The sequence below is a fragment of the Primulina eburnea genome, chromosome 11 (genome assembly GCF_022965805.1).
Source record: "Primulina eburnea isolate SZY01 chromosome 11, ASM2296580v1, whole genome shotgun sequence".
Taxonomy (NCBI): domain Eukaryota; kingdom Viridiplantae; phylum Streptophyta; class Magnoliopsida; order Lamiales; family Gesneriaceae; genus Primulina; species Primulina eburnea.
In genome coordinates this window covers 4,764,176-4,778,133 of record NC_133111.1, presented here as the reverse complement: position 1 = coordinate 4,778,133, position 13,958 = coordinate 4,764,176, and the positions used below count along the sequence as shown (strand labels likewise).

The window sequence follows — 13,958 nt, the reverse complement described above, 5'->3', positions numbered from 1 at the left end:
CGACATCAAAGATAAGTCGCACACTTGTACTCCCTAAACTTACAAACGTCAATAAAATTCTTCAGTTAGGTCATTTCCTTGCATTATTTACAAAGTGCTACGTGCATGAGAGCCACCTCTTGAATCTGCGGGGCAAAGTGCTACATGACGGGAGCCACCTCTTGAACCTGTAGGAGCCACCTCTAGATTCTCGACACTGGTGGATCGAGGGGTCAGGTCGCGACGAGGACGTCCCGTTCTGAAGGAGGGGTGATTGTGATACCCTTGTTCCACATCTTAAAAATGAAAGATTTAAAATGAGTTTATAATGGGTCATAATGGACTTCTATAACAACTTGAGTTAATCATTTTCGTAAAGCGATGACGAATACGAAGTAGTTGCTATAGGGGCCAATTGTGTAGTCACGCAGGGGCGGGCCCGAGCTCGGGGCGTGACATAACATGTATAAATTGTGTGGGGGGATTTAATCTATTAATGTCGCTTATCGTCACACTCTTCTTGGTCTTTCTCTTATTCTAGCTTGTTTTCTTTTTATAATTTACCCATATACTTTGAATCATCATCAAAACCTTATGTTTGATCTTCAAATTATTATATTTATAGCCTCCAAGAATATTATGGACATTTGATTCAAGAATATGATCGTTTGAAAAAATTATGTGTGGTACTGACATTAAAATTGTCATATTTGAGTTGTTGGACACTTGTGATATTAAGCTATTTTTACTACTGACTTGAGCTGGTCCAAGTCCAGCTACGGCTCGAGATGTCTGTCAAGTTTGGCCAGAGATATCTGGCCGAACCAGTTGGACCAAGTCTAGCTACGTACGTACACTAAATCGAGCTGGTCTTTATAACTCTTAATTCATCTATTTATTAGAAAAATGATAAACATGAAAGACTCTTAGCTTACCATAGAATCAAGAATCACTCAACTTAGAGTTTGTATGAGAGAGATATGATCAAAATATCATACTATGTATAATATGTAACTTATTCCGTTCAAAACCAACAAATTCATCACGATTTATAAGATTCTTAATCTATGATTCAAAATTTTACTTTGGAATATGATTTGTATATCGTTGTGTTAGATTCATAATGCATACTTATAATTCCATTTCGATTATCAAACTGCGAGACATGACCAAAATATCATATGTACTAATGTCTAGATGGATGCTATATTTGTGTCTTACGACATCTGGTTAGCATAGATAACATCTGAATTAGTATAGTCGTTATAAAATATGACTTGTAAAAAATTGAGTTGGCTTTCCAACTGTTGTGCCCACTAGTCATTTGGATTACGGGTTTGTGCAATATGAATAAAATGCCAAAATTGGTCATGTCCAGCTGGTTCCAGCTCAATTAAATCCAGCTTGATCTTGCGATCATCGAATTGCCTATATAATATGCGAATTTGTCAATCAGGTCTGAGATATGATTTTGGAAAAAAAAATTATTCAATGGTTTTTGTTCTTATCATTTGCGTCATCAAGTGTTGATATATGCTCAAAGAATCAGTTGCGCTGAATTTTTAGCTTCACTAAATTCGAGTTCTAGCTTCTCAAATCTTCTAACTTGACATCTAATTATCAATAACACACTTAATGAAATATGTTAGCAACACAATAAATATTTTTTTCATCAAAATAAACTTATTAGTGTTTCGCAACCAAACATTAATCAAAACCAAGATTCTTAAACTTCGTAGATTCATCATTTTTTAAAAAAAGGTAATAGATTTCAATTTTTTTGAATTTTAACGTTTTGAAATATGGAATTGATTCAATGATTTTTAATTTATAATATATAAATTTTATTTTAATATCCAAGAAAGCTACTCTGTCAAATAAAATTTAAGTAGTTGAACAATTTCGCAACAAAAATAATAAAAATAAAATAATATTTTACAGTTTTAAAAAAATAAAAATCAGTATTTTACACTATAATTGATAAAATAGTTTTTTTAGAATATATATTAAACATTATTATTCTAAGGGAAAATGTTTTTTAGTTTATGAACTTGTCTAATTTTGAGTTTTGATCCATTAACTTTTAAAGTTTGGTTTTGATATATTAAATTTTACTCTTTGACTACTTTTGTCTAATTGCTGACGTGACATGAAAATTCATCATATTTATGCCACTTTGAAATTTTTCAATGCCCTGTTAACATTTTTCGGTGTCAAAACAGTATTATCAGCGTCACATTAATATCAATTTTGACATGCGTACTATCAAAACTTCTTAAATATTACAGTTTTTTTCATTTTTTATTATTTTATTTGACATGTGTAGTATCAAAACTTATCATAAAAATTATTATTTGTAGTATTATTGACTTATAAGATACAACTAAGAAATAAATTTTTTGTATTTTAGAATAATAATCATCTTTTCTAGGAAAATAATAATAATACTTATATTTATAATTATTATTGTTATTGTTATTGTTGTTTTATATAGGTAGCACATAAAAAAATTAAGTACTACAGTTAATTTATTTACACAAGTAAAATAAAATTTATTATTATATATATATATTGTATTTTAGTTCTTAACATATTAAACATAAATAAGTTGTATAATTAATTTATTTTATTATTATTTTATATCAAATGTGTATTGTGAAAACTTATCATTATAAAATTATTATTTGTATTATTATTAACATGTAAGATATAAATATGAAATACGATTTTTTATTTTAGAATAATAATAATACTATGATGTTTGACCCAATCGTATTTTTTGTGTCCTCGCTTGAGCATTCATGTAAATAATTTACATCAAGTGCCGGTATTGGAATGTTTATTGACATTCCAAATTGTCGAATAATTCGATTGAGGTGATGCTTCTCCACAATGTGAAAACATATCAAAGGGCATGTGCTTCGCTAGAGAGTGGGATATCTACATTCTAAGGGCAATGACAAAACATCGACAGCTTTGAGGTCGTAAACAAACCATTTGAACTACAATTAATGAACAAAATGAATTATGAAATTTATAGTTCATATAATGTAAACACCGACAATCTCCTATTTGCAAAGTACATCACGAATGATTCGCACGAGTGTGTAGGTATATGTTTCAACGTGAATACATTTTTCCATCTGCGTGTACATTAACGTTGTAAGACTATAAAATAAAGATGATGTTATCAATTTTATATCGTATGATGCTTTTATTACATCTCTCCGTATGGTGGAATTGGAAGAATATTTTCACCGTTGTTTTGATTTTCAGGTCGAGCGATCAAGTTGTATCCTAAGCGGTCAGGACATAGAGGAGTCATTCTTGACCATGCACAAATCTACAAAATGTTTGAGTTTAATAAATGTGTACCAAAAACGAGTATATATTGAAATAAAAAATTGTAATAAATATGCATGTAATATGTATAAAGGGCATGTGATTCGTATTTTTCTCATCCTGATGCGGAACACAACTCGTGATATAAATATGAACGTACATCACTTGACCAACTATAACTACGAACCTTATGCATATCTTGCAGAAAATGCAAGTACAACAGTTTGACCACATAACCTTCAGAATCAGATAACATACAACCACCGATAACCAACATCGCAACACATCGGGAGTATGTGCCACTTCTATGTAATTATTGTTTTAATCAATTACTGTTTGTGTACAGTGTAAGTACATAATAGTCAACTTTAAACTATTGGATCTGAAGTCTGCCTGAACTGGCATAAAACCTAAACAACCATAACAATAAGCATGTCATACAGTAAACTTGCAGGATACATTAGTCCGATGATAGGGTCACGATCAACATCCAGCCCCCAAATTAACACAACATCTTGTAGTGTGATTATGGCCTTGCCAACTCGAAGGTGAAAATAATGAATTTCTTGGCGCCATCTTTCCACAATAGCAGTTATCAAATGATTATCATAAGTACAATCATCACAATAGAGGATGATGTAAAAGCCCATTTCGTGTAGCCATGATCGAATACAATGGTGTAATATACCACTTTTCCACAATTTTAAAATTTAATTATCTAATCGACGCACTCTTAGGATACTATCCAAGTTGTTAGGCGTAATAAAATTAGATATATGTGTTTGTTGTTGATAAAGAACATTAGCATCAACAGATCCAACATGTAACAAAATCATATTATCAATAATAAGAATATTATTATTATTATTATTATTATTATTATTATTATTATTATCTATCACAATATTATCTAAAAAACAACTATAAGTAAAAAAATAATAAATACACTAAAAATATTATTTTCACAATCCACGAGTTTTAGAAATACCAAGTTATTTTAATAATAAAAGTTTATATACATACTTAGATTTAAAATTTTTATATATTGAAAATTTACCGACATGAAAAAATCAAAACATAAGTATTGACGATCTAAATAAAATCAAATTAAAAAGTTAACTTGAGTTAGCTTAACATACTAAATAAAATATAATAAAGTAATTATTCTATCTATTAATGTAATTAATAATTTGAAGATCTACGCAAACAATAGTAATAACGAACACATAATAATTTAAAGATATACACATACTAATAAATATTTGACTGTGTCAAAACACAATTTTTTTTTTAAAATATTAGTGTCACACTCTCTCAAAGAGATAGACTTCATTTTTTTTCCAAAACTTTTTTAATCAAGACATCTCTTTTAAGAGGGGATGACTTGATTATGTTGTAATAAGTTTTCAAATATATCTTAAACAATCATATTAATCTATCATTATTGTAGTTAATGTTTATGATCAGAGAGTGTATTTTATTAAAATATATAAGAATTTACTCTTTTTTATTATTATTTAAAAAAAAATAACACAAGTCGCACGATTTTTAAGACAAACAACTTAACAAAAATATACACACAAAACATATTACACTAAAAATTAGTATTATCCTAACATATGATTATACATGCATTATAAAAATTAACAATAACCAAAAAATAATTATATAACATTATTGTAGCTCATAATTAATGGATCGGAGAGTGTATTTTTTTAAAAAATAAATATTCAAGTTAAAAAAATAGAATCAAGTTAAAAAAACCTGAATATTTTTTTCTAAAAAATTAATTAATAGTTTTTAAAAAATAAATTAGCATTTTAAATTAAATTTAGAACAAAAATATACATATAACACATTAAATCTAAAATTATTATTATGGTAATATAATCATGCAATGATTAGAAAACAGTAATAATAATATCAAAAATTTAACAGAGGACAAGAATTTCTTAACATTTTCTAAAAAAATAAGAATGATAATGATAATTTTATCATAATAAATGGTTTTGGAATATCTTTACAAACAATAATAATAACTAAAAAACACATAATAATTAAAATTGCAAAAAAATAAAATCAACATAACACATAGATAATATTTTAACATAAATAATAATTTCATCTATAAATTTAATACTTATCATAAATAATTAATTAGAGTCAAGCGATTAAAAAAATTACATAAAAAATTAAAAAAAATTACGAGTAAAGAGACGAGAAAGAGAAATATATGAAACACAATATTTGACTCCTCATATTATATAAGAAAAGCATGCATATGATTTCAATTATCAATTAAAGAGAAAGCACATGGCTTTGCAGCTTTTGATTACCACGCTATGCTCCATGTTCTTCGGTCGACGAGATACAACTGTAAATTTTTTTAAAAAAAATTAAAAGAAAAGTCACGTCATATCAATAGGCATGACTTGAATTAAAAAAATGAAAGGTCGTGACTTACTTTTTTTAAAAGAAAAAATTCAAGTCAAGCCATTGGAGATGGCGTGACTTACCCTATCACGTCTATTCAATTGGCGTGAATTGCTAGTTTCATAACTTTTCTCAAAATAATGTCTTTTGTTTAATTGTTAAAGTATTAAAATTAATCAGTTAAATTTCCATGATTCGCTAGTTTCATAACTTTCCTCAAAATACTCTTTTGTTTAATTATTAAAATATTAACCTTAATCAGTTAAAAAAACCCCAACTCATACATGAAACATATACAGGATGCATCTAGGCTTACGGCCATCCTAGGCAGAGACGAAGCCACCCCAAAGGCTGTGGTGGGCTCCAGTCCTGGCTAAAATTTTGGGATTAATTAGAAATATGGATTTGGATTTTTTTTTAAAATTTTAGACTTGTATTTTTAATTTATTAAAAAATGTTAGCCCAATTTGGTAGACCATTCTTGAGGGTTTTTCAGCCGTAGAAACAAGAATATGACTGCTAGTCTCGTTGGAAATTTCACGCAAAGTAATCGAAAAAAAATTTCACGCTAGTCTCGTTCAGCTCAGGCTCAAAAAATTTCTGGCTACGTCCCTGATCCTAGGCTTTATCTTATCCCCCTTTTTTGTTGAAAAAAATTATGTATGTAAGTTTTTTATTTTTTTTATTAAAAAAAACCTCTTTAAAGGCAACCTATTTTACACGTAAAGCTCATCCCACCTCATTAATATTAAGTTCAAGTCCTTCTTAATTCTAATTTATGGATGCGTCCTACAAAATCCATTAAATTATATGAAAATCTTTCAAAATAAATCCATTAAATTATATGAAAATCTTTCAAAATAAATCCACGAGAATTTATAAAAATCTTTGACAATTTTGTGAAATTCAATACAAATCAACAAAGATCTCAACTTCACAAAAATATATTTATTTTTTTAATAAAAAAGTCATTAAATTTGTGCAATGAATACACCCTTGTAAGATTCTTTTTACCAAAGCAGTACAGATTAATACAAGACACTTAGGCCATCTCCAACCATAAAATCTATTTTGGTGCAAATTTCACACTAAAATAGTGCGATTTCTGCACCAAATACAACATTCATCTCCAACCCGTTTACTTCAAATCTTACGCCAAAAAGAATATTCTCGAAATATTCCTTTTATTTTACATATATTAATTATTATATTTTATTTAATATATTTTTAGTTTTGTATTTGTATTCAATTATATTAATTAAAAATCATAAAAAAATTAGTTTTTAAGTATTATAATTAAAGTAAATAAATAAATATTTTTAAAAAAATGAACTATTATTAATTTATAATTTTTATGATTAAATATGTAATTATTCAAATAATAAAATCAATAATATACACACGCCCCAATAATAAAATCAATAATCAACAATATTTTAAATCAAATATAAATTAAAAAATAAAAAAAAAATAGAAAACCCCTGCGCCAATTTGGCGCAGGGGTCTCCTCATGCGCCAAATTGGCGCATGTGGAAGGGGCTGCGCTATTTTGGATAAATAGCGCAGCCCCCGTTGGAGATATAATGCTGCACCAAAATTTGAGTCTTTGCTAAACAATGGTTGGCAAGTCTCAATTGCAGCGATGGAAAATTTAAAAGGCTCTCAATTCAAAATTATATGGTTCGAAACTGCGCACTGTCTTAACCTTAACAACCAAAATAATAAAGTCTTTGGAGGTGTTTGACGTGATTTGTAGTAAATTAAATTGAATAAATAGATTAAAAATAATATAGCTCGATTCAAATGCAATATTCTTAGCGTAAAAAACAATTCAAAAGCTCAGGGCATTTGTATGATTTAAATTAATCAAAATAATACGATGTTTATTAAGTGCAAACATTTGGAAATGATTTTAACTATTACGAGATTAGTAGAGATAATTTTTGTTGTAAATCCCTACGAACATAGCACCTCTTTGAATATTTCGAAACTCTTCTTGGATCTTTATTCAAGATTTCCTCAATCAAGTTCACAAAAGATGACTTTGATCCTCTTCTATATCGCACTAAAAAACTTGAAGAATTTTGGGGTAAGATGATGAACAGAAGTGGCGCACAAAATCCCAAAAATTTAGGTGTAGGATTCGGCCACTTAATGTGTAAAATGGTTTTTGAAAATTTGAGGTGAAAGTATGTGTCTGTCTAACAATAAGCTCTTATAGCTTATTATTTATATGAGTAGGTCTCATGTGAGACCGTATCACGGATCTCAATCTGTGAGACGGGTCAACTCTACCCATATTCACCATAAAAAGTAATACCTTTAGCATAAAAAATAATATTTTTTCATGGATTACCCAAATAAAGACCCGTCTCACAAAATATGACCCGTGAGACCGTCTCACACAAGTTTTTGCCTATTTATAAATATGGGATCGATCCCAAGTACGTCACTAACAACTTTTATTGACCTAAGATTTGTTTTTAAAATTTGGAAATTTGAGGAATCCAAGTCAATCAAAACTTTTCACATAGATCAGAACCAACTTTTGATTCATTTCATAATCTCGAACGACAATTCGATATAATCGATTTGACGATTATAAATAGCTCATTATTATAACATGTGGTTTGTTTTCGACCTACTGAATACTTTCAGGACGACTGTTAATTTTGTAACAATTGCACATAAATTAGGCAATTGTACTCGCCAAACTGATTTTAATTGTTTCTCTCTCTCTCTCTCTCCATATTTCAGCAATGTAATACATTTATAAAATCTTTTATAAGCAAATAATGTATGATTGTATCAAACTCCAGTAGCCAAAGTCAACATTTTAATTTTATTATCTCAACAAGAACAAATAAACCAATATTTGCGTATCCTCTATAGTTCAAGAATATAACAAAGAAACCAATAATTGTAAGATATATTTAAAGTGTAATAAATTTCAAATGACATCATTATTGAGTTGACTTGAAATACATTTTTTAACATGAAATATTATATAAACATGTAAGCATTGAATTGAATGTTATGGTCATACTTGTCTAAACTAAAAAAATACAATAGAAATCCATAAATTTGAAATTCACCAACTTAAACACAACCTTATATTTTTTCTAAAATTCCGAAGATTTTTAATTTGAATTGATTTGTTTGGTTTCAATAAAAACTTCGGTCCATTAGTTTATTTTCAAAAAAAAATATATATTTATTCGATTTCACGTAATTTGATTTGATTTAATTGATAATGGAACTGTTTGAACGCTCGACCGTGGTAGCACCTATCCTCGTTGGAGGCTATCTATATTCCTTGTCAGCGTAGTTCATTGTATCCACTTGCACACTTGGCAAAATCTTATTGGTTTCAAGGGAAAAAAAGGTTTACCATCTTTGATTAGTGATGATAGCTTTGCCAAATGGAAGTGCAATTTCAATTCTTGGAATGCCACCAGCCAATAATATTGCAGCATCCGATCCTTTTTGATAGGCCAATTAGTATAAATACCTTCACAGGTCTCAAATACAGCTTAAGCCACAGAGTACTTGACAACCCTACAATATATAGAATCAGCAAAACCAGCCTTCAACTGCTATGGCTTCATCAACAATGGCTCTATCTTCCCCAGCCTTGGCTGGAAAGGCGCTGAAATCACCATCCGGTTCCGAGATCAATGGAACCGGGAGGATCTCCATGAGGAAGACTGCTTCAAAGCCTGCTACATCAGGCAGCCCGTGGTATGGCCCAGACCGTGTTAAGTACTTGGGACCATTCTCTGGTGAGGCCCCCAGCTACCTCAAAGGTGAATTCCCCGGTGATACTCACGGGAAATTTAGGGTCCGCTCCCAGCAAGTGTCACTAATCCAGACGCGGGTTTTGAAGTTACCCTGAGCCTGAAATAACAAAGAAGATCGTTAAGAGGGAGCCAGGAGGGTGTCCTGGCGTAGCCCCTCCGACGCTCAAGTCAGTGACTGAGGATATATGGGGGGAGCAGCTAAGGGTGCTGCTGAAAACAATATAGTGAATGAATAATCATACGCTCAAACCTGGTATTTATAGGAGAATACCTGGGCCCTTGATGGGCTTATCTTCCACTTGGGCTAAGGATGAGCCAGGGATAATAGGGCCTTTGATGGGCCTGTCTTCCATAATGGGGCCCTAAGATGGGCCTGTCTTCCATGGGGTATCACCCGGTGACTACGGATGGGATACCGCGGGACTCTCGGCCGACCCTGAAACCTTCGCCAAGAACCGGGAGCTGGAGGTGATCCACAGCAGATGGGCCATGCTTGGAACCCTTGCCTGCGTTTTCCCAGAGCTCTTGTCCCGCAATGGTGTTAAATTCGGTGAGGCCGTGTGGTTCAAGGCTGGATCTCAGATCTTCAGAGAAGGTGGACTTGACTACTTGGGCAACCCAAGCTTGGTCCATGCTCAGAGCATCTTGGCCATCTGGGCCTCCCAGGTTATTCTCATGGGAGCTCTTGAGGGCTACCGTATTGCCGGCGGGCCACTCGGCGAAGTCACCGACCCACTATACCCAGGTGGCAGCTTCGACCCATTGGGTCTGGCTGACGACCCCGAGGCATTCGCTGAGTTGAAGGTTAAGGAACTCAAGAATGGAAGACTTGCCATGTTTTCCATGTTCGGATTCTTCGTGCAGGCCATCGTGACTGGAAAAGGTCCGTTGGAGAACCTCGCCGATCACCTTGCAGACCCAGTTAACAACAATGCATGGGCCTATGCTACAAACTTTACTCCTGGAAAATGAATTTGACTGTCTAAATTATTCAAAAATGGTTGCCCGCTTGTAATTTATAAAACTTGTGAATGTGTTTAGTATGAGTCGAATATTTTCCAGTGTTCAGATTTTTGTTGACATGCTTGCTAAATATTTCTTATCCACGAACTCTTAGCAGGTGTCACCAGTTCATACTAACGCTACAAAATGAAGCAAACAAACATTTATGAATTTATGTCGTCCCTGTAAATTAAAGTATCACTAACAGAACAAATATCATTCCATCCGGATGATCATCTACATCAAATACAATATATTTTTCATCTTATACTTATTATCTATATAAATTTCATTTATATATATACACACACTGTGTGGACACAGCCAGGAAATAATTTGAGACTGGGCTGAATGATCGGCGACGGTTTTGAGTAAACCGTTGCAATTTTAGCAACGGATTTAATAAAACCGTCGCTAAACCATCCGTTTTTTTGTACCCTAGGCTGTGGGCTAAAATTTTTAATAAATTCAGAAATTTTAGCGACGGATATAGTAAATCTGTCGCTAATTCATCCATATTTTTTAGTAGGCCCAAAAATCTAGCCTGGGCTGGAGCCCACCTTAGCCTTTGGGGTGGCTCCGTCCCTGAACACACACACACACGAGTCAATAACACCTATGGAAAGTGGAATTTTCATGTTTGATACGTAGATTTAATTGCATAAAACTGTATATCATATATCGATGTTGATGGATTATGTAGCTTTTGTACATTTATGTGAATAGGTTCAGAGAACGAAAGAGAAAGATAACTAATTACAGATATATAATCGATTGGATACTCACTGATCATCACTGTACTCACGTCAAAATATTTTGATTTATTCATTATTTTTCTTAATAATTATTTAAATTACACATTAAATCAAATAAAAAATAATGCTATGCGTTAAACTTTTATATATTTGAAAATAGTTTATACATGTTAAATATAGAAAATACCACTATATATATTTTTAAAATAACAATATAGCTCTATATATCTATCTATCTATCTATCTATATATATCTATATATATATAAATATACGGATTGAATTGTGATTTTACTCTATTGTTCTCATTAATTAGTTGTCATCATTAAATTTGTACCATGGTGGCACTTTCTCTTCCTCATCTTTAATTGGTTATCCTTGTATTTATTTATTTGACTTTTTCACTCATTTTCATGCATGTACACTCTCTTTCACTCACTTTTATATATACATATTTGACCACCTCATTTTTTTCATCACATTGTTGCACAACAGTAAATAACTGTTAAACATCTCAACTTCTTTTTCAAAAAAAAAAAAAAAATCTAGTGACATATGTTATAGTACCTAATGCTTATATTATGTTTTCTACATGTTTGATCGATTATGGTCACTTGGAAGTTGGAAGCAGTATGCATTTTGACTATGTATACCACACTTTGTTGATTTTTTTTAGCGAAAATTTATTAAAAAAAACTTTTTGTTAGTTGATGAAAATGACAATTTAAAAATTAAAAAAATAGTTTGATTTCTGAAGTTGAAAACCTACATACACATATGATATTAAAGTTGTGTGTTCTAAAAGTAGATATCTTCTGTTCATATAATTTTTATCATTCGAACAATCTACTCTATAAACGATGTCATCTTCATTAATTGAAATATTACGCCTTTTGTTAGTTGATGAAAATGACAATTTAAAAATTAAAATAATAGTTTGATTTCTGAAGTTGAAAACCTACATACACATATGATATTAAAGTTGTGTGTTTTAAAAGTAGATATCTTCTGTTAATATAATTTTTATCATTCGAACAATCTACTCTAGAAACGATGTCATCTTCATTAATTGAAATATTACGCCTATGATTTATTATTATATTTTTTTATGTAAAACTGCACAACACAAATTATGAAAAATTTTATTTTATTCTTTTAATCTTTCTTTAAAAATTCCAGAATTATTATTTAATCAATTTGATTAAATTACTACTTCAACCAGTTTTTCATAAAAAAACATTCAATTATAATTTGATAATTAATGTTTCTTCAAGATAATATCAACTAAATCAGATCGACCAAATTATTTTTCCCTCAATAAATTTGATGTTCAAACTAATTTATAATATTTTTATTTAAAATAGAATACGATCATTTAAAATTATCTTATATTACCATTTTTTGTCTCATAAACGTGCTACTGTTAAAAAATTAATAATTGGTTCTTCATTTAATTATATTACATATAAATTAATTTATATATGAAACACAAAAAGTGATAATTTTTTTTTAAAATTTTGAGTTAGCGAAAAATTCCTATGTGAAAAATAATTTAGGACAATATATTTATTTTTTGTTTTCGTTATAAAAACCAGATACGACATAGTTCAAAATGTATCAGCAAGTCACTGATTTTGATATAGGGGTGTTAACTTTAATGTGACTCAAAAAAACCATAAATCCAAACTGAAAAAGTTGAAAAGAAATTGAACCAAAATGAGATGCAAATCATTTTTTTATTCGCATATAAAAATTAAAAATAAAGTTTATATTGTTCAGATTGGGATGTATTTGTCAAAACAAAACCAACAAAATAATAAATTTAATTAGATAATAATTAATTTTATTTTATTTTTGTAATATTATATATTTCATATGAAAATAATCAGCCTTTATATTTCTTTTTTATTTTTGATAATTATTAGCTTTTATATTTCTAAGTTTTGCTATAACTAAAATATATATATACCACAAAACGATGTAAAAACATAATTCCACCGTCAGAGTAATAAAAAAATATTATTTCTCAGCATAGGCTCATTTATTTAACTTTGAAAAATAAATTAAACAGAAATATTTAATTTTACTTTTGCCTCAAGTTTAATATTCATACTCACGTATTTTACCATCAAATCAATCAAAATCTATATAAATATACGGATTGAATTGTGATTTTACTCTATTATCCTCATTAATTAGTTGTCATCATTAAATTTGTACCATGGTGGCACTTTCTCTTCCTCATCTTTAATTGGTTATCCTTGTATTTATTTATTTGACTTTTTCACTCATTTTCATGCATGTACACTCTCTTTCACTCACTTTTATATATACATATTTGACCACCTCATTTTTTTCATCACATTGTTGCACAACAGTAAATAACTGTTAAACATCTCAACTTCTTTTTCAAAAAAAAAAAAAAAATCTAGTGACATATGTTATAGTACCTATTGCTTATATTATGTTTTCTACATGTTTGATCGATTATGGTCACTTGGAAGTTGGAAGCAGTATGCATTTTGACTATGTATACCACACTTTGTTGATTTTTTTTAGCGACAATTTATTAAAAAAAACTTTTTGTTAGATGATGAAATTGACAATTTAAAAATTAAAAAAATAGTTTGATTTCTGAAGTTGAAAAC

The 13,958-nt window shown here is 29.9% G+C and overlaps 1 protein-coding gene across 1 annotated transcript; it reads left to right on the top strand.

Moving 5' to 3' along the window:
• Nucleotides 1-9,285: 9,285 nt before the first annotated feature.
• On the top strand, nucleotides 9,286-10,622 carry LOC140804878 (chlorophyll a-b binding protein 3C, chloroplastic-like). Its single transcript, XM_073161038.1, has 2 exons — nucleotides 9,286-9,576; nucleotides 9,956-10,622. The coding sequence occupies exons 1-2, from the start codon at nucleotides 9,353-9,355 to the stop codon at nucleotides 10,524-10,526; spliced, it is 795 nt and encodes a 264-aa protein (XP_073017139.1). The 5' UTR covers nucleotides 9,286-9,352; the 3' UTR covers nucleotides 10,527-10,622.
• Nucleotides 10,623-13,958: the final 3,336 nt, after the last annotated feature.

Bases quoted from the DNA above. Each gene is read 5' to 3' on its own strand.
- LOC140804878 (XM_073161038.1), top strand. From the start codon at position 9,353: ATGGCTTCATCAACAATGGCTCTATCTTCCCCAGCCTTGGCTGGAAAG. The intron at 9,577-9,955 runs TACTCACGGGAA...ATCACCCGGTGA, and splicing joins AAAGGTGAATTCCCCGGTGA to CTACGGATGGGATACCGCGG.